General features: G+C 37.1%; 5 protein-coding genes across 9 annotated transcripts; 1 reads left to right on the top strand and 4 right to left on the bottom strand.

The window, feature by feature from the left end:
- Nucleotides 1–70: 70 nt before the first annotated feature.
- LOC18585816 (Homeodomain-like superfamily protein) lies at nucleotides 71–3,036 on the bottom strand. Of its 4 annotated transcripts, none has more exons than XR_001929673.2 (6): nucleotides 2,251–3,033; nucleotides 2,004–2,080; nucleotides 1,854–1,890; nucleotides 1,619–1,730; nucleotides 742–1,473; nucleotides 71–370 (listed from the first exon to the last, which is right to left on the bottom strand). XR_001929673.2 is itself a non-coding variant. In XM_088810614.1 (6 exons), exons 2-6 carry the CDS (start codon nucleotides 2,525–2,527, stop codon nucleotides 828–830), a joined length of 1,149 nt encoding a protein of 382 aa, XP_088666740.1. In that variant the 5' UTR covers nucleotides 2,528–2,553; nucleotides 2,667–3,036; the 3' UTR covers nucleotides 602–827. The 4 variants fall into 4 exon arrangements, 1 of the variants encoding a protein (XP_088666740.1); XR_001929674.2 differs by having other exon boundaries at nucleotides 71–353; XR_016028826.1 differs by having other exon boundaries at nucleotides 71–338.
- Nucleotides 3,037–5,892: 2,856 nt separating this feature from the next.
- LOC18585815 (Outer membrane OMP85 family protein) lies at nucleotides 5,893–9,316 on the bottom strand. The gene is made up of 4 exons (XM_007008839.3): nucleotides 8,705–9,316; nucleotides 7,546–8,031; nucleotides 6,848–7,348; nucleotides 5,893–6,360 (listed from the first exon to the last, which is right to left on the bottom strand). The coding sequence occupies exons 1-4, from the start codon at nucleotides 9,248–9,250 to the stop codon at nucleotides 6,277–6,279; spliced, it is 1,617 nt and encodes a 538-aa protein (XP_007008901.3). The 5' UTR covers nucleotides 9,251–9,316; the 3' UTR covers nucleotides 5,893–6,276.
- Nucleotides 9,317–10,631: 1,315 nt separating this feature from the next.
- LOC18585814 (Mad3/BUB1 homology region 1) lies at nucleotides 10,632–13,029 on the top strand. 2 transcript variants are annotated; one of them, XM_007008836.3, is made up of 5 exons: nucleotides 10,632–10,764; nucleotides 10,847–10,991; nucleotides 11,086–11,243; nucleotides 11,617–11,701; nucleotides 11,780–13,029. In XM_007008836.3, exons 1-5 carry the CDS (start codon nucleotides 10,664–10,666, stop codon nucleotides 12,863–12,865), a joined length of 1,575 nt encoding a protein of 524 aa, XP_007008898.3. In that variant the 5' UTR covers nucleotides 10,632–10,663; the 3' UTR covers nucleotides 12,866–13,029. The 2 variants fall into 2 exon arrangements, with proteins under 2 accessions (XP_007008898.3, XP_007008897.3); XM_007008835.3 differs by having other exon boundaries at nucleotides 11,774–13,029.
- A 74-nt stretch (nucleotides 13,030–13,103) lies between these two features.
- On the bottom strand, nucleotides 13,104–13,867 carry MOP10 (Pollen Ole e 1 allergen and extensin family protein). Its single transcript, XM_007008834.3, has one exon. It carries the CDS (start codon nucleotides 13,782–13,784, stop codon nucleotides 13,254–13,256), a length of 531 nt encoding a protein of 176 aa, XP_007008896.3. The 5' UTR covers nucleotides 13,785–13,867; the 3' UTR covers nucleotides 13,104–13,253.
- Nucleotides 13,868–14,372: 505 nt separating this feature from the next.
- On the bottom strand, nucleotides 14,373–18,551 carry LOC18585812 (putative inactive receptor-like protein kinase At3g56050). The gene is made up of 9 exons (XM_007008833.3): nucleotides 18,229–18,551; nucleotides 17,996–18,134; nucleotides 17,649–17,720; nucleotides 17,358–17,501; nucleotides 17,117–17,257; nucleotides 16,417–16,877; nucleotides 16,071–16,261; nucleotides 15,852–15,984; nucleotides 14,373–15,233 (listed from the first exon to the last, which is right to left on the bottom strand). Exons 1-9 carry the CDS (start codon nucleotides 18,335–18,337, stop codon nucleotides 14,635–14,637), a joined length of 1,989 nt encoding a protein of 662 aa, XP_007008895.2. The 5' UTR covers nucleotides 18,338–18,551; the 3' UTR covers nucleotides 14,373–14,634.
- Nucleotides 18,552–18,761: the final 210 nt, after the last annotated feature.

Here is an 18,761-nt window from a genome sequence, read left to right as displayed (position 1 = left end):
CTATAACTTTTGCAAGAATATATATATATAAATATATATAAATATATGTATATATATATTTCAAAAGAAATTTTAAAATCAAATCGATCAAACTGAACAAATATTCATTTGACAAGTGCATGCAAGTACATAGGCAGGAGCAAATGCATTCACAGCTGGCTTTCTCACATCACATAAAGCAATAGAAACCCATTTGCATATGATGAACACAAGGAACCATGCATACACTAATTTCTGAATTAAGATGCTAAAGCCCTTCAGGAAAAAATCTTCTGCCCCCCAAGATGTCTACATGCATAGAATAATGTAGATTTTGATGGAACTCTCTTGTAAGATCACTGCATTATAATTTCCTGTCAAATACATCTGCCTGTAATGATTGCCAACAAGAATACAATAGAGGAAGAAGGGGTGAGAGAAAATTTGAGCATTGAGAAATACTATATTCTCTCTGAGACATGTCTTTTTTCAACATAATTTTAGAGATAATTACTATATATTAATTAGCAAAGTTCAAGACATGGTTCTTGATCAATCCTCAGTTATTTTCCTTTGGTTTATTTCTTCCTATAAGTAAATTCTAGTTAAGCAAAGAGAGTCCTTAAATCCCAAATTAATCCTAATGCTACAATTATAATTTCATCCAATATTTTCTCGAAAATCCATGCACTAACAACAAAAGAGGATCAAGTCGGTTACTGATATTTTTGCATTTTCAGGTTAACATTGGCAACGACTCACATTGAATACGAATTGTCTCATTCCACATTGATTATGAATTGTCTCATTGATCAAGTGCTTCAAGATCTGATCATTTAATGTCTCTTTCATAGAGTCAGATCCAGGGTACTTGCCATGGTCCTTGAATGCTTTCTGCCATCAGTATTTCCTTCCTTCAAGCTGCTAAGCTTCGAAGATGATGAAGGTGAAGATAAAGAAAGAGACAAACTACCAGCAAATCTTTCCAAACTATCCCTTTCAGATTCATCATCATCATTAATGTTTGGTGGTGTCATTTTCAGGGATAACTTTAAATCCAGGTCATGATTTGAAGCCGAAGTCTTCCTCTTCAGCCTGTCTTGGGCTTCTTGAGTCATTCTCCAGCTATTTTGCTTTGAATTGTTGATGCTGCTCAGACATCTAGTTTGATCTGTTCCTCTCTCCTGAAACTGGGCTGTGAAAGTAATGGGACCTAATCTGCTTGGCCTTGTTTGTGTTTGCCAGGATCCAGGAAGAGATTGAACTTCTTCCAGCGTTTGGTGAGTTCTTCTTCCTGAAGCAGCTTTTCCTCTGACACAAGAATCAGCCATTGGGGAACTAATGCCAAGTGAGTTATTGTGATAGCTTCCAAACAATCTCTCTGTGACCGAAGTGTAAAGCCCTTTTGTTGCTATATCCAACGCCAATGCACTGCCACCCCTATGAGAGCCATAGACCTTTTGATCATTCCCTCTCCACGAAACATCACCATACCTTCAAAAGATGAAAAAACATCTAATTTAATCACATTTCCTTTTCATCTTTTAATCCAAAAAAAAAAATCCATTTTTCAGTTCAAAAAACATAAACATGACACTGATTTCCTCGAAGTAGGGAAAAAGATAACAGCTCTTTATACCGAAAACTTGAAGAAGGCCTCTGATTATCAAAACTGTGCAGCATGGGAAGGTGGCTGAGTTTGTATGTAGGGTGATCTCCACCTTCAAACAGAAGCCCTTGCTCTGTCATGGCTGCCATGTATGTGGAAATATATATACTTTCATTAGAGAGAAAACTAGACCTAAGACACCTTGAAAACAAACCCTAAGGCCAAAATCTATGTACTGTTTGTTGATGGAATAAATTAAGCTTACCTTGATTGGGGTCATCAATCTTCTTGCTTCTGTACATCTACAAAAACAAATTCAGAAAAAGTCAATATATATATATCAAATTTGACAAAAGAAAATCATATATGATTAACTTTAATTTTTGTTCCAAGAAACTTTGGAAGATCAAAAAACCTGTAGATGACTCTTCACATGAGCTATGCTAAGGCCTTTGATGTTCATCAATTGAAGAACCAACTTGGGTGTTGCTCCTGCACCAACAAATTGGATTATATACTATATAATTAGTAGGATTTCCTTATACACATAACAATATGAAAAAAAATTTTGGGTTTTTTGAGAGGGTTATATATCATCATCGCAAGTACAAAAGAGAAAAAAAAGAATCCATAGTTTCATTGGCTTTTATACAAATACTTACTATCTTGTCCTCCTAGTCTTTCAACTGCATGAACAAAGCAAAGATGGAGATCAGGAGTCCACCGGAGTCTGGGTGTCTTGGAACGATTATACTGCCTAACAGATCCAGAAGCATGCTTCTTCCCATTTTCTTCAATTGAGCTATTGCTTGAGCTCTCTCCATTTGCTGCCTTGCTGTTACTCTTGTTCACCTCCTCCTCTTCATCTTCACTGCAGCCTTCCTTGTTGTTGTTGTCCTGGCTGGTCTCGGAATCTTCAATACTATCACTTGCCATCATGATCTTTAGCTAGTCTTTGTTTGCAACTCCAAGTATAAATGATCAAAGAACAGCAGTGTTTAGGGATTCAAGTCATCCAGAGAGATCATGCCTAGAAAATGACTTAAAAAATTTAATGTCTGCAACCAGCTTTCCTCACCTCAGATCAGGCAAGAGGGAGAATATGTTGAGGTTTTATGCTTTAGAATGCAACAGAAATGAACATTTGGTCGCAGCAACAGGTTCAACCCTAGCTCCTTCACAAATATAGGGAGAGATACCTCTCTCTTTGTCTGCTATTTTATAGTTGTATGACCCCCATGCATGATGCATATTAATTAAATAATGACATGTATTTATAAAATAATAATTGTGATGAGTAATATAATTAATAAATAGGCTATGATCACAAGGAAGTGAAGGGTAAAAGTCATGGATACCACAACAAACTAATAATAAGAACAAGAATTAAGATCCTGCCAAGTTACCAAAAGAAGACCATTGTCCTCACTTGAAATTAATTAACCAGTAATTGTATATATTATTCTAAGAGGTATATATCTATGGAAATACTACTAGAAATTGAAGGTTAGATTTGGCTAAGCCATACCCTACAAATTCACAGTAAACGAGTACCCTGTGGACTGTTGGCTCTATAAAAGAAATGGTTAGGCTTGACAGCTCGTGACTTTCTCTAATACAAGATGACATAAATAAGGCAGGCAAGTCGGAGAGATAGAGCTAGCCTTGCGTGCGTGTTGTTAAGGCATATAGTTTCTCATCAATCAATGGGAGTAATTAGTCCTATCAGGAAAAAAAAGAAAGGAAAGTGCTGGCCTGTCAGTCACTTCACTCACAAAAACTTTAGAAATATGCCAGTGTCTTTCCATCGAGAATCACGGATTTGTCTTCCTGTCCCCCTTTGGAAGACTCAGCTTGATTCAGCATTCTAGCTCATCAGAGTCAATGGTTTCTTTGGAAAAAAAAAATGGTTATCTCTTTTTTATGAGACTTTCACTTCGGTTTTCCTACTTTAGAGTCTGAATCAATGACCCTGACCCCACTTCACCGAACCATTAACGTATGAATACCCTACGTGTGGACCGTCATGGTGGGGTGTTGCTTCGGGTTGTGCCACCTAAACAAGGGAATGTTGGAGGAATGGGAATTTAAGCTAAGGTTTTTTTGATGTAAAAGATCAATTTGACTATATGTACGCAGTTTAGAATAAAGGCAACGAAGATTTTACCTGGAAGTGAAAGAAAAGTCATCTCCAAAATTAGAAGGGAGTGAGAAGAATAGAAGAGTCGATACCGCGTGGAAATTTAGTTTAATGAGTTAATTTTTTGTACAATGTGATTGAAAGATAAGTCGAAAATACTTATTAGAATGAATAGATTAGAATAATTCAAGATCTTGTCAGCTATGGGTATGTGGCTGGCTTTTCTTGCCATCATCTCTCTTTCAATTGGATCTCTCACTCTCTTTGGCTTGGGGTCATTGACATATTCTGAACTTGGGCTATGGGAAAGTTTGAGAGAGACAACTTTGGAAAATGATTGTGAAATGGGAAATTGGAGAGATAAGTGAAGGCAGAAAATCATGACCTTCATTGCATATATGCTGCTTACAGCTAGGCAAAAGTAACGGGTCAGCTTGGCCTTTCTGCCCTCTTGGCCATGGCATGGAGCCATCAGCCATGGACCACTCAATTTATGCCTGTTAAACTAGAATTCAGATCCCAAGTTCCCAACCCCCCTCCCCTCCCCCTCCCAAAAGCTAAAAGTTTGGACAAGACAGATTGTAAAAGAAGCAGATTAAGTCATGAAACTGGATCCTGTTAAAACTCTTCTAATCCGAATGAAACTGATCAACAATTCAACACATGACGCTACAGCCTACTGTTATTCACATGATCGTGAGTACTTTTGACAAAAGGCTGTTTAGGTGAGAATATCATTAATTGTTTGCCTGCATGAAAAACCTTATATTCCAATTCCATACTCGTGTGTGTTCTCTTTCTCCATGCATGAAAGGAAAGAGCCTTTTTTCCTGTATGAAAATGGCAGATAACCACAAAACTGAAAGGTTTTCGAACTTTCTTAGCTCAAAAGTTCTTGACAGTCACGGGCATCCTGGTGGGAGAAATCACAGCCGTCCAAGAAATGTTTTCCGCAGGTGAAACCGACTTGTATTAGTTGTGTCTTGGTAAGGCACGTAAGGGATAAGCGTGAAGGAAGTGCACGTAATTTATAGAATGTCTTTTGCTGCATAGTTGTATTAGAATTTCTCTCATCGACAGATTTTGAACGCAAGTTTGTTCTATTTGGTATTTGTTTTTTGGCCACTCAACAAGATTGGTGAACAAACGCAATTTGTTGCGCATTGGCTGGTGGGAATTTACCCTAAGCATTTTTTGTTGGGAAAATATGTGTATATTTTATAAGAAATAAAGACCGACCTTCATTCGATTTGTTAATAACTTTACAAATAATATTGTCAAATCTAATGTCTAAGAAATTCGTGATCTTTATGATAGAAAAAGAATTTTTAATTTTCGTTTTGTGTTCTGCATGTCTATGTTGTCCGGTCCAATGATTATCAATAAATTGAATTAAGTAGAATAAAAAAAATTAATATTTGTAATTCTTTCTCTTTAAATTAAGAGTAAGCTTCACGATAAACAAGCCAAAGGTTAAGCATGATTTTGAACAAAAGCTTGGCTGGCTTGGTTGGCTTGTGAAAGTTATTATAGAAAGGTTCTGGTATGACAGATTGTGCTTCAATTTCCCAATCTGTAAAGCCAACCCTAATGGTTTTTTTCTGTTCTTGATTTTTCTTTATGTAATTTTTATCATGCATGAGAATACATATTAAGGCGAATCATGGTCTTTTGAAAGGCATTGGCCATTGGGTTAGATTCAAAGTGGACCTAAATTAAGAAAAAGCCCAATTCTGGTAAATTAACCTAAACCCAAACACCAAAATACATTCAGCCAGGGCCCTAATCCTTTTTGTTGGACTTTGTGAGCAGCCCAAATAATTCCAAATATAGAAATCACATTCCCCGTTTCTTCCATTACTTTTCAATATGTTTTTAAATATTTTTTCTCATATCAAATAATAATTAAATCCAACTCCCCACCACTACATTTTAATTTATTATTTTTTAATATACTTTTAATCACCGTTCATAAATATGACTTTTACGATTTATTGATAAATCTACACATGTAACCGGCAAATAAAAATGTATTGACAAACATCAAACAAAAAGGTCATGAAAGTAAATCCCAATCTATAAATAATCTTGTAAGTTTCATGCATCATAGTATTGCACCAATTCAAAAGATTAGCCTTGCATTTTCAAGGGGCCATTGAAGCAATTATTTGGAGTAACAATATAGGCAGTCAAAATTTGTATTCCTGGAAAATATTTTCTCATAATCAATAAATAATCAGATGCTCAAAATAAACAATTTTTGAGATGCGAATAGAAAGTTCCCTGATTTTGTGGGACTCTATAAGTACACTGGTAACTGAAATGCCATTATTTTCTTGTACTCTTGAGCTGGAAAAGTGAGCCCACTGAACTTTGTCCAACTAAATGTGAAAACTACACTTGACAACAGAAAAAATCAACACTGTTCCGAAACAACAATACCGAGGAGTGAAGCAGGATTTCCGAGGGATGGGAAAACCCAGTTGCCTGAATGACAGGCTTTAAGTGTTGCCTCAATGCTGCCGGACGCCTATATCAAGTCCAAATTCTATGATGCACCAGAGAAGGTAAGCCAAAAGCCAGTTTTCGCCCGATCATGATCAAACTTCCTCAGTATATAGCAGTAGTTAAGCTGATCCAGAAAGGAGGAAAAATCATGTTAGCTACAAAATGCCAGTCCCAAGACTTGTCAAAACATAATGAACAAAATGGAAGGCAAGGAGCCAAAATTAAATGTAATTGGTCCCATTTGAACTGGAGTGTTAACATAGAAATCTACTCAATCCTACCATATCTTTTATCATCAAGAAACTTAACACATTCAAAACAGTTGAAAAAAGCAAAAGGATGAAAACGGCATTGACTCCCTTAACAACCACAGTCAGAGATCTATCACGGTTAGCTATCTTTGAGTAGTGTCTATATGAAGTGTAGAATTCAGGGAGAAACAAATCTTACCCAATAAGATTATCAAAAATCTTTGATCAATCAGGGAATACAAAAGTCCTAGTTAGATTATCAATAAGATTATACAAAAAAGAATAGAAAACCAACATCTTAAAAGCTCTCAATAGCTTAGATTGAAAATAATTGGAGAGAGAGAGAGAGAGAGAGCAAACCTCCATGCGGAATAAACTTGTAGGGACAACAAGTCCAACTCCTACAGAACTTCGAAGTGAATCTACAAACTTCTGAACAGAGAAATTTCGATACTCATTCTCCGTTAACTTGGCAACATTACCGGTACATGCAAAAACATGAGCATGAATCCCTTTTTCTCTAAACCACCTAAACGGAAGATCAAATGACAGGTCTGCCAAAGCAGTAACAGCAAGGTCTCCTCCAAGAAAATCTACTCCAGAAGGATCAGTGTTTTCATCATTAACCTGTCTTCTTGGCTCTGTTGGACCCAATCCCCTTGTCTTAAATCCCCATAATGCTGTTGGCCCCCCAACAGTGCAAACCGGAGACATGTTGCCACCTAAGAAGAATCTCTCTGGCAGGGATGATGGCCTACTCAAGAACCCATTTCCCAATGGAAAGACAACACCACCAGAAATCCCAAAATTAAGAGCTGCACGATAAAATCCAAGAGGAACAGCGTAACGAAGATCAAACTCCTGTCATATATGGAAAGAAAACTAAAGTGAATAAACAGGAAAAAAAATTGACAAAACAAAGAAAAAAACAGCAATTCTACCACACAAGTACAAATGCATGATTGTGAGACCAAAAAAAAAAAAGAAAGCTTCTAAAAACTTCAAAAAGAAATGCAGAAAAAAAGGTGGGGTAAAAGAAAAGCACACGTAATCCACACCTGCCGCAAAAATCTTAAGCTCCGACTATCAGGTGCAAGGCCACCAATTTGAGTAGTAGAAACAAAAGCATAGCCCCGAGTTGGCCTCAGAGTCGAATTTCTCCTATCAAATTTAAATGTATACTTCAAAGAAGAAAGTAAATTATGTCCAAGCTGCCTCCTTATGGACCTTGATGACATTTGTGATGGATCAGTCACCATACGCCATGCAAGGTTGTATGCCACATCATGATGTGTAGTAGAAAACAGGCCAAGAGAGAGGCCCAAAGATCGCTCTTTGTAAGAAGAAAACTTTAGCCAATCTTGGGATAGTAAGTATGCTCGTGCTGTGACAGGACTTACCAGTCCTTTGAATCTGGGCAAATACACGCCAGCACTTACCTCTGCAGAGTGATCACAGCCGTATGCCAATGAACCATCCCAAAGATCCCCATAACCAAACGGATTTTTGTACTTGAGAGATCCTTCCACCGTAGAAGATCTAGCCTATAATAACATTGTTCAATTTTAGAAAACAACATTTGAGCTAGTATGCTTATAAATTCACAAAAATGAGTGATCAAAGGGCATAAGCAACAGAACTTTCCATGTCAAAGTCAGTGTAAATATTACAATCACATATATATGTTTATAGTTTATTTCAGATACTCACACCTCGTAGGTTACATGTAATGACCAAATCATAACTAAACTAACTCTGTAAGCAGGCAGAGTGCCATGGAATATCCAAGCAAATCTGTGCATGAAGCATGGCACAAATTTTACTCTTACACAACAAAATTCTGCAAATCATACTTGACAGTTAAAAATATTTGGGAGGTAGAATTGCATATATGCAGCTTTATTCAATAGCTATCATAAAGATCAATTCTTGAGCCATGGAAATCCTCTAACTCGCGACATTCTACACATTAGAATACAGCTTTCAAGATACAAATTTTCAGCACAAAATCTAATAGCGCATTTTCATTTTAGCATATCAAATTCAAACTATTTACTCGCATTCCAACTTTTCGTAAACTCCATTTAACTCATGTCTACAAAAACCACATCGCAACAGTTTTCCGCTAAATTTCTCAGCAACCAAACATACAAAAATGGAACAATCAAATTACAGAGAAGCAAACATTCAAAAATCAGCTGAAATAAAATTGGTTACCTCTGCTTTCGTATAAGCTCCAATCTGTCCCGAAAGCGGGTTCGCTGTCTCGACAACCTCGATAATCACGTTAGCAGTTCCGGGCAGTTCCGGCGGGCCCGAATCGAGCGTGATTTTCACTGAATCGAAAACTTCAAGCGCTTGGAGCCGCAGATTCACCAATTGTGACGCTTTTAAGAGCTCTTGCATTGAGCCGACGCTCTTCAACTCCTCGGTCTCGGCTTCAATGATGTGGTCCTTGGTTTTCGTGTTCCCTTTGATGATCACGTCGTGGACTCGGAGGGAAACGGGACCGCTCTGCATTCGCTGTAGCAGCGAGTCCATTTTGAGTTTCTCCGCACGGTATCGAGCCTCCCGTGCTTGCGGTTTAGGGCTGTTCGGTTCTCCGAATACGTCGTCGTTTTGGTTCTCATCATCTTCGAGGTCGTTTCCGTCGTCTTCGTCTTCTTCTTCTTCGATGTCATTGGTTTTGAAAGGTTTTGGGCGTTCAGGGTCGGGTTTCGAATTAGGTGGAGTCGAGTCGGGTTTCGGTTCCCGGTTTGACATTGTAAACAGAAAAGAAGAAGAACCACCGTGCGACTTCGTAGAACTGTGAAGTGAGGAAGAGGGTGGCGGTGCTGAGGTTTTAGATGCTAAAGTACTCGAGGCATTTTTTTGGCTAAGATACCCCTTTACTCTTTTTTATTTCCTTTATGTTCACAAATGTTTGTTTTTTTGTTGATTGAGTCATTTTAAAGTTATGAACTATACACAATTGTAAACAATTGCAAGTTATCAGAATTTAATTGGAAATAAGAGATGCATTATTAGTTATTGGTAAATAATTGATGATTATTGCTGTTTGATAAATAATTGAAAATTTTCAAATTAATGATTTTATATTTTTGATTATTTAATTTTCTTTCAATATGTTTGATAATTTATTTCAAAAAACATTTAAATGAAAATTTTTCAATGAAAGTGTTGAGAATTTTAAGTAGTCATTCAATCATTCTTATTTAAAAAATTACTAATTTATTTTAATTTTTCAATTGAAATATCTCTAAATTTCATGGATTTTTTTTAATCTAATTTCAAGTATTGCAAGCCTTTTCTTATTAAATTTGTGAATTTCGATTTGTTTCCATATTTTTTAAGTTTATATTTGACATTTTATATCCCTTTTCAAAGAACTTGATTGGCATTGAGCAAATTGGTGTTATGTATCGAAATTGTTTGATTTAAACTAGATTTTAACAAATTCATTCAGAAATTGTTTAATTTTGATGTATTTCGATTTACAATTATAAAAAATAAAGATTTATTTGAATTTTTAAATAAATGAAGAGATTTGTTAAACTTTGCAATTACCTTTAGCTCATTTTTTATTATTTTTGCTTTCGATTAATTTTATATATGAAATTATTTATTACTTTTCATGATTTTGTAAAATCTAGGTGAATTACTAAATAAGTTTTTTCATTTTCTTATTTTCTTAAAAATAAGTTACTAGATAGATTTAATTCAAGTTTTAAAATTTTAAATTATTAAAATTTAAAAGAGTTTCATCTCGAAAGAACAAAGATCATACGATTAAAAAAACATAGGCACAATTGCACTAAACATGATAATATTTAACAATTATACATTTACTGATTATGCAAATAATAAAAAAACTGAATATTTTCTTTATTTGAAATTGGTTCAATGCTTCATTTAAAAAGAAAAAGAAAAGGGCTGTAATTATTTTTTAGCCTACTATATGATCAATAAGACAAAAGAAGTAACGGCAGTGATATCACCACGTGTCATTCTGTCATTACATCATTCCTCTTCAAATGGACCCATGATTGTAACCCGAGATCCAATACGGCACCGACCCGATTGGCGCCATAACATAAATTCAAAAGATTACAGGACAAAGCCTTTTTCCATTAGCAAGCTCCATTTTCCTCTCTCGATCCTTCCAAAGCCAAAAAAATGGCAGAAAAGAACGAGACAATGTACAGAAATCTCTTCTCTTCAGTAATATCCGAGATCAAATCTTACTCTGGCAAAGATCCTCTTCTCCCATGGCTTCGGTACTCTCTCTCTCGATTAGCTTCTTTTTCTTTTTCTTTTGATATTCAAATCATTTATATGAACTCAAACTTTTTTTCACAGAGGGATTAAGAAAATGAAAGAGTCACTTCCACCTGAGATTTTGAACGAGAAGCTACCTCGATTTTTGCAGAAATGCACCCAAACATTCGAATCCGATCGCCGTTACCGTAACGATTTACGGTACCTCCGCGTTTGGTTACAATTGGTAACTTACTGACTAAAGAATGCATTCTTCATTTTTCATTTTTTTGGAAATTTATAATTATTTGGTTTCTGGGTTGGTTTCTTTTGGTGAGCAGATGGATTTTGTGGATGAACCGAGGTTGCTGTTGAGAAGAATGGAGATGAATCACATAGGGACAAAACGGTCTTTGTACTACCAGGCATATGCTCTTTACTATGAGAAGATCAAGAAATTTGATGAGGCTGAGACAATGTACCATTTGGGTGTTCAAAAGTAGGCTTTTTCAGTTTGCTATCAGTTTTTGGTAATTAATACGAATAATCTGTAAATCCAATTGTTTTGCTAAGTGTGGAAGCTTAGTTCTACAAGTTTTTGAAACATGTAACTGATCATGGATATTAAGCTTAGTTTATGTACTTACTGATTTCACCTTCTTATTACTTGATTATACTTAAGGTCTAGGTGTTTTGGTGAGATCAATTGGTCATAAACAAGAGATTATACTTCATTCTGTGCAATTTTTTTAACTCAACTGCAACTAATGTTTCAATTCCAACATAGCATGAAATATGTAATTATTGATGTTGCATATGTGCTTTGGAAACTCAAACTAGTGCTTGATTTACTCCTATCATTTGTTGAAAAGCCTTGCAGAACCAGTTGATGAGTTGCAAAAATCATATGAGCAATTCCTGAATCGAATGGAGAGACATAAGAAGAAGAAAATCCAGGTAACCCTTTTATTTGCTTACCTAGTGTGCTTGTTTTCATTGTCTTTTTCCCACAATCTGACTGTGCTGCAGCGCCAGGAAGGGAGAACTGCTAGGAGGCCTCTCCAATGCAGCCAATCAAAAGAAAACAGTGAAGGCATATGCATAGTTGAGGATAAGCATAAGAGGTCTTCAGCATTACATGATGGTATATCGAAGAAGAGAGCTTTAACGGAAAGAGAGTTGGATGAACCAAGGAGAATTCGGAATGATGATACGGTTGGGGTGAAGTTTGTTGATACTGCTATTGTTGGTAAATCTGAAGCAGAAGATGCCTGCCATCATGGACTGGTGGATCCTACAATAAACATGAAGGAGGCAATGAATGCAATTAACAGCATGTTTCGAGAGCCTTTGGAGACAGCTCCTATTGGGAGGAGATCACACCGAAGGCAACAGAAAGAAGATTGTAGTTTGAACTCTGGATTTAGGGTGTTTGATGCAAATTTGGATAGTGGAATCAACTCATCAATTCAACCTGAAGAAAAGGGGCAAAAGGGTAAAGCTCGAACTTGTCAGGCTCAGGAGGATTCATTTAAAATATATGTTGACGATGAAGAAGATAGTGAGGCTGGGGAAGGAAATGATGAGAAAGATAACTTAGAACAGATTGAGGTTCAAAATTCGAAAGGGGATTCTATGTCATCTGCTTCACATCTAAATATGTTTGTGTTTCCCTGTCCTAATGATTCTCCTGAAAGTTCAGATGATGTTGATGCACAAAGTTCGCGACAACCAAAGCTTAGAGAGGATACAGTGGTTCACAGATTTGTTGGTTCGACCATTTCAGATGAGCCAGTGGTAGAAAACGTTTGCCACCATGGCTTAGTCGATCCCACCATTAACTTGAAGGAGGCTATGCAAGATATCAACAGCATGTTTGGGAAGCCAATAGATTTTGTAAGGGCAAAGAGAAAGAAGCAGGAAAAAGCACCAGTTAATAAGAATCAAGATGTTGGTGGGTTTTCTATACTTCCTGATGATGAATTGGAAAATCAAGAACGCCTGCCCCCTTCAAAATCATCTGCCAAGTTAAGTGATTGTGATTTATTTGAGCCAACTGTGTTTACAAAAGAAGCAATGGATGATATAAATAAGATGTTTGGAATGCCACTGGACTTCTAGAAGAGAGAACGTTTGGATATATTGCTATGGTGGATTTGCCCGAGTCTTTATCCTAACCTGGCACATGTATTTGAGATGTAACAACCTTGGATTAGATGGAATTTCCATCTTGTTTCTTTATGTGACAATTTTTTGAAATGTACACCTTTTCCCATTTACTTTGATTTCTGTTGGAGCTCAACCCTATTTAAATTCCGTCATGCTTGAGAATGAAAAATTGTGACAAAAAACTGAAAAATTGTGGCAGCAAAAACAGCATGCTGCATGGCAGCAGAGTTCAATTTATTCAAGAAATAGAACGATTTACCAACATAAACTGATCAGAAAAAACAAGAATCCAAATCAAAATGAAAACTTAATCCAGGTCCAAAGATGATCGGCAGTGACATTAATAGTTGGTTGGGGCAGGGCAATGAGCTGGTCGGAAAGCCAAGGGACCTGCAGCATAGACCACAACCTCGTAATCCTTTCGGTGCAGTCTCTTGTCTTCGTAACGAAGTGGAGAGCCATTAAGCCCGTAGTTAACGTTAGACAGGAGGTTGCAGTTCTCGAGAGGCGATGAAACGAGCTTGACTCGGCAAGATTGGAGGGGATGGTCCAAGAGAGAATGGCTCATTTGGAACCCTTCGAGCTCAGCAAAGAAGTAGCCGTTCCCGTCTGTTTCAAAAGCCTTGTAGAAGCTAACTTGGTCCATGTCGTTTCTGCAGATGACACTAACTTTAGCTGAAGCGATCGGTTCTGCTTTCGACAAGGACCATGATCCATAGTTATCACAGCTCTGGCAGTAGACCACTCCTTCCACAACTACCTCAGTTTTCTTCCCTTGCAGGGTGTCTCCATAAGCAGCAGCTATGGAGGGGAAGGCCAGGGGGAGCAGCAACAGCGATGAGATGAAAACCGCCAGGTGACTGCTAGCCATTTTGCAGGGATATCGGCCTGGAGCTTGGAGAGAAGATTAAGGTAAAAAAGCTATGCGAATTGCAGGATGGAGGGGCACTGCCATTGGGTGGTATATATAGGGAAAGTTTTGAAGGACGTGGAGGCTACTAAGTATAGTCAACTTTCTCTTATTGCATTCTCTATTTGTTTACGTGAAGGCCACTTTCCCATCAACAATGAAATACAATCACATCCAAAGCCTTAGAATTGGAAAATTGGGCTGTGCCTAAGCTAAGGCTTTCAAACTTCATATATAGTGGCTTATCTAAGGGGTTGGCTACATTTTGAAGTCTGTCTGGAAATCAATGGAATTGGTTCATTGTTGGGTAAGTTTTTAGAGTTCGAAATGTATGGATTCCTTTAAAACTCCCTTTTTCCGATTCAAATTTCAGGTAAATTCCACTTATAATCTTCGTGATTTTAACTTTTTTCACATAATATTTTGTAATTTTTGTTTCTACTCTTTCCTTTATACAATTCACGGTTGCAATGGATTAGTCTAAAATGCGCGGCAAAGAAAGAGTGCAAGATTGGGCAACAAATTGATTCTGCATTGCAACAGAGAAGGTAACAATGAACAAATAGAAATCAAGCAGCTTGCAATTATGCTTTTCTTCTTCTTCTTTTATGTATTTTCACACTGAAAACCAAAAACAAGGAAAATTTCCTGGATTTCCTCTCTATCTCAAATATATACAACAAACTTTCCATTTCTCTAGAAGTAAATACAACCAGTGCTGGTTTACGGGCAAACTTATTCTTTTCGCCTCTCCACCAGCAGCAGACAGAAAACATCCAAGTCCCATACTTACAACCTCAACTTCATCCCCCTAGCTTGTTTCGGCAGACATGATCTCGAGCTCTGCCCACCAAAGAGGAGAAAGTTTTGGGATTGCACTATCAGGTGTGATTGCAGTGATCTCTCTCAATCTTGCACTGACTTCTTTCATATCTGGTCTACATCTAGGTTCAGGGTGGACACAAGATTTTATGACCTTCCCGAGTTCCTCAAGTTGATCCCTGTCAAAAGAGTTTAGAGTTGGATCAACCATCTCTATGAGGGCTTGCTTCCTTCTCAAATAGTCTGATGCCCAGTCTTCAAGTGAACCGTTATCCACCAAGTAAGGCATCCTACCCGTTAATATTTCAAATAACAATACGCCCAAGGTATAAACATTGCTTTCCAGGCTTGATAGTGGTGGATCTTCAAGGTTTGTTCTGTCTGCTTCCCTCTCTGCTGCAGTTATCTCATTCCAGAAACAGGGGTCTGACATTTTTGCCGCATAGTCTTCTGTTAGATTGACAGCAGAGGAGGACAGGTTGTTGTGGGGAATGGGTGGGTTCAGCTGGTGCATATGCTCAAGGCAGTAAGCCATGCCCATTATGATTCTCAACCTCATTGGCCAGTCCAAGTGCTCGGATTCTTTAACTGCAATATCAGGTAAAAAGATAACAATGTTTAATTTCAATGCTGAACACCAATGGAAAAGGTAAATGACATTTGTTTACAAAGAATGAAAAAAACATAATGTTGCTTGTTCAAGTGAAGAAGCATATGACCTTCTAATGCCAGGTTATGTAGCAAACTAAGCTGTGCATAATTCAAAGTCAAAATTGCAAGATGAGTTTCCTTTCTCTATGAGAAAATCAACAACTTGGACAGACAAGAGGACTAACCAAGTCTTTTTGCCACTATTTTAAAATGGTCAAACTACAAAGATGATACAAGACATCAATGAAATTGGCAATAAATATCATATTGTGAACAAACTTTTTTTTTGAAAGGCAAATATTGTGATCAAATTAGTACAACTGACTCAGCTCCAGATGATATGCTCAAAGTAGCAGAATTTGGATCCCCAAAGGGAGAAAAACAGAAAATAATATGTTCGTAACAAGCAACATTATCCAGTTTCTGCACCATAGGACTTGCTTTAACAGAAGAGATGCAAAATTAAGTGACACTTACATTGACTAAGGTCATCGGGGTAAATGAATTGTTATAGAATATATATGAATATACCGAAAACAACAATTAGCCACTTACTGTGTAAATGCTCAAAGAGTGTCCCATTTGGAGCATATTCAAAAACCATCATCCTAGTAAAAGGCTCCTCTTCCTCACAATAACCGAGAAGGTTGACAAAATTTTTGTGGTTCACTTTTGATAATGTGTCGATCTGAAACCAGAAACTTAGAAACAGTTAAGAGAGACCATAACAACACATCAAGCACGTGTATCTAGATGGAAATTTCAGTATAATACCTTCTTCCTGAACTGTGTTTCTAAAGGCTTTGACCAATCTTTGGCAGATTTCACTGGGACAGAGGCCACGGCTATTTCGACCCCATTAGACAATGTCCCTTTGTACACAGTGCCAATTGTTGAAGAACCAATCACATTGCTGAAATCTTCACAGGCTCCTTCAAGCTCTGATCTCTTCAGCTTTGGTACACCTGAAACGCAAGTAATTAATCATCCATGATGAATATTCTAGACGATGAGTATTGCAACACAAACTGTCTTAAGTTGTATTGCAATCATTAGTATGTCTGAAATCAAGAAGGATTTTTAATTTTAATCTACTGTCGTAGTGGAGCGGAAGAATTACCAGTTACAAATGCTTTCTGAAGCTGTCCGCTTAGCCCTGTAGCCCAAGGTTTCACAGTAGATACCTTAGAAGCTTCAAAGAGATAGGTACCAACGATTAATATGAGAAGAAATATGGCACCCCCTATGGCTCCTGCTATTATTGTAGGCCGCTGATTTGAATTAGAATGAGAACTTGTAGGTTTGCTTCCTGAAGAGGATGGATCAGAAGCATTAGGTGATCCTGTATTATTTTCTGATGGAGCAGGAGCTTGAGCAGAAGAACGTCGTTTATGAGGATCATCTCTGTTATAAGTACTATTTGGGGAAGTTTCAGCAGATGCAGGATGAGGTCCAATTTGAGGTGCATGAGGCTGAGGAGGTATTTTTGAAAAGCTAAAAGATGGTGGTCCCTCTGGTGAAGGGGCAGCTGCTGCTAGCAGAAGTCTCCTCTGCACTGCATCTTCAGATTGGCCAATGTTCCTAGCAAAGATATAAAGAAAGATCAAATAAGAACAAATGGTCATAAAGAAACTGCCAATGGAAAATTATAGTAGAAAGAAAAAAACACAAAATAATAAGTAAAGGCTGAAAATTTTTCATGACAATTACATCTGAAAATATGATGCAACTAAACTTGTTCAGGATTGCTTATTTCTATTCTTTTGACATATTAGAACTAGCCATATGACAATGACTTGTAATCAAATATACTAACATACCATGTGTTGAATCTTTTCTTGCAGGATGATTTAGCCGTGATAGATAGTTGGTTTTCATCCACTTGAGTTTCCGAAAGCTTCTGAAGTTCAGCAATCTCGGGAGAGAAACTACTGATCAGAAGCTCATTATCGTCCAGTAAACTGCAACGTAGGCAGAAAATCAATTCATTATACCAGGTGAGAGAGACGGAAAAAACCTCCAGAAAATGAGAACCAAATTGTTTTGACACCATCGACTTACAGGATCATCAGTGAGAGATTGCTGCCAAGTTCAGGTGGAACTGGTCCACTGAAGTTATTGTATCCCAAGTCCAGCACCTCTAATTTCTTCAGTTCTCCAATCTCTTCAGGGATGATCCCAGTAAACAAGTTGTTCCGCAGAATACTGCAGGGAAACAATGGCATCAGAAGGATGGATCGAAGAAAGTAGATCCGGGTATAAACTTAAAAGAGATTATCAAGCAACCATCTAAGAAAGCATTTTAGCATTTTTTGATATCAACAAGCAGATAAAGAAGTTGCAGGCACTTACATAGACTTAATGTGAATTAGAGTTCCAAGCTCAGGTGCCAATGTTCCTTCAAGACAAAGATCTTTCAAGTTCCTGCATTTTAATTCATTCCATCCATCAAATTTTGGAACAAATTAAAGGAAATAAGCCATCAATTTGCCTGAATTCAAGTCTCAAAAATAACATTAAAATTCTTTTTAATATTCTCAAAAGGGGTAACAAAGATTTCTAAAGGCTCGAAAGTTGAATTATTTTTCCTTTATTTTCTCAGCAACCAAACAGTAGACACCAAAAAAGGGTAGAAAAAACATCATTAGAGCAAGAAAAAAATAAGAAAAAGAAAAGGGAAAGAAAAAGAAAAAACTTACAGAACAACAACTTTGCCATCAGAGCACTCGACACCAAACCAAGAACAATGGTCAAACAGTCCATCTTCTTCCTTCCAATCCGAAAAAGCACCAAACGGATCATTCACAACTCTTTCTTTCAATCTCAACAACGCCAATCCTGCATATCCATTACCAAACATCTATTTTCCTCCACTTTCCCAAGAAAAAAACAAAAACCAAAACTTGAAATTGAAAAAAAAAAAAAAACTTACCTTCTTCATTCAACGACCGACAAACCAAACTTTGACATAACAAAAACAACACAACACCAACTCCAAACTCTTGTCTTAATCTTACAAACTTCCAGTTCTTGTTCATCATGGTCTCCTTCTTCTGATCAAAAGCTTAATTTCTCTTTGAGAGAGCTTAAACTCAAAAAAAAAAAACCCGAAACTTTTCACTGATTTGGAAGAGAACACGCAGCTGAGTCAGAGCTGAATCCAACACGAAACCATCGAATTTAGACTTCAGATAAGTATTCCTCGTTTTCTTTAGTGCTTGTTGGCTTTGAAAACGCGTACACTCAAAAAGACTGAACTGGAACCTTTTTATCTCCCTCTACCTATTCAAATTTCGGTTTCGTTCATTTTTTCACCGCGGTAAAAAAAACCAAAAGAATTAATTGTTATATTTTCAATTTAAAAAATTAACTTAATTTATTCACCCTTGAACGTACTTTTTGTTGGCGAGCGAAGCCAACCCCCATGGATACGGCGGCGGTGAAAAAGTGACGTGAAGTAGAAGG

Source organism: Theobroma cacao, chromosome 10, assembly GCF_053813885.1.
Source record: "Theobroma cacao isolate CCN51 chromosome 10, ASM5381388v1, whole genome shotgun sequence".
Lineage (NCBI taxonomy): Eukaryota > Viridiplantae > Streptophyta > Magnoliopsida > Malvales > Malvaceae > Theobroma > Theobroma cacao.
The sequence above is the reverse complement of the archived record's forward strand: the minus strand, read 5'-3'. Positions and strand labels throughout refer to the sequence as shown.

Excerpts from the sequence above, each read along its gene's own strand:
- LOC18585815 (XM_007008839.3), bottom strand. The coding sequence starts at position 9,250 with ATGTCAAACCGGGAACCGAAACCCGACTCGACTCCACCTAATTCGAAA. Across the intron at positions 7,349-7,545 it reads GCTTAAGATTTTTGCGGCAG|GAGTTTGATCTTCGTTACGC; the intron begins GTGTGGATTACG and ends CATATATGACAG. Across the intron at positions 6,361-6,847 it reads CAAGTTTATTCCGCATGGAG|CTTAACTACTGCTATATACT; the intron begins GTTTGCTCTCTC and ends TTTCTGGATCAG.
- LOC18585816 (XM_088810614.1), bottom strand. The coding sequence starts at position 2,527 with ATGATGGCAAGTGATAGTATTGAAGATTCCGAGACCAGCCAGGACAAC. Across the intron at positions 2,081-2,250 it reads AAGACTAGGAGGACAAGATA|GAGCAACACCCAAGTTGGTT; the intron begins GTAAGTATTTGT and ends TTGTTGGTGCAG. Across the intron at positions 1,731-1,853 it reads GATTGATGACCCCAATCAAG|CCATGACAGAGCAAGGGCTT; the intron begins GTAAGCTTAATT and ends CATACATGGCAG.
- LOC18585814 (XM_007008835.3), top strand. The coding sequence starts at position 10,664 with ATGGCAGAAAAGAACGAGACAATGTACAGAAATCTCTTCTCTTCAGTA. Across the intron at positions 10,992-11,085 it reads TCCGCGTTTGGTTACAATTG|ATGGATTTTGTGGATGAACC; the intron begins GTAACTTACTGA and ends TTTGGTGAGCAG. Across the intron at positions 11,244-11,616 it reads TACCATTTGGGTGTTCAAAA|CCTTGCAGAACCAGTTGATG; the intron begins GTAGGCTTTTTC and ends TTTGTTGAAAAG.
- MOP10 (XM_007008834.3), bottom strand. The coding sequence starts at position 13,784 with ATGGCTAGCAGTCACCTGGCGGTTTTCATCTCATCGCTGTTGCTGCTC.
- LOC18585812 (XM_007008833.3), bottom strand. The coding sequence starts at position 18,337 with ATGATGAACAAGAACTGGAAGTTTGTAAGATTAAGACAAGAGTTTGGA. Across the intron at positions 17,502-17,648 it reads CTAATTCACATTAAGTCTAT|TATTCTGCGGAACAACTTGT; the intron begins GTAAGTGCCTGC and ends GTTTCCCTGCAG. Across the intron at positions 16,878-17,116 it reads AAGAAAAGATTCAACACATG|GAACATTGGCCAATCTGAAG; the intron begins GTATGTTAGTAT and ends TATCTTTGCTAG.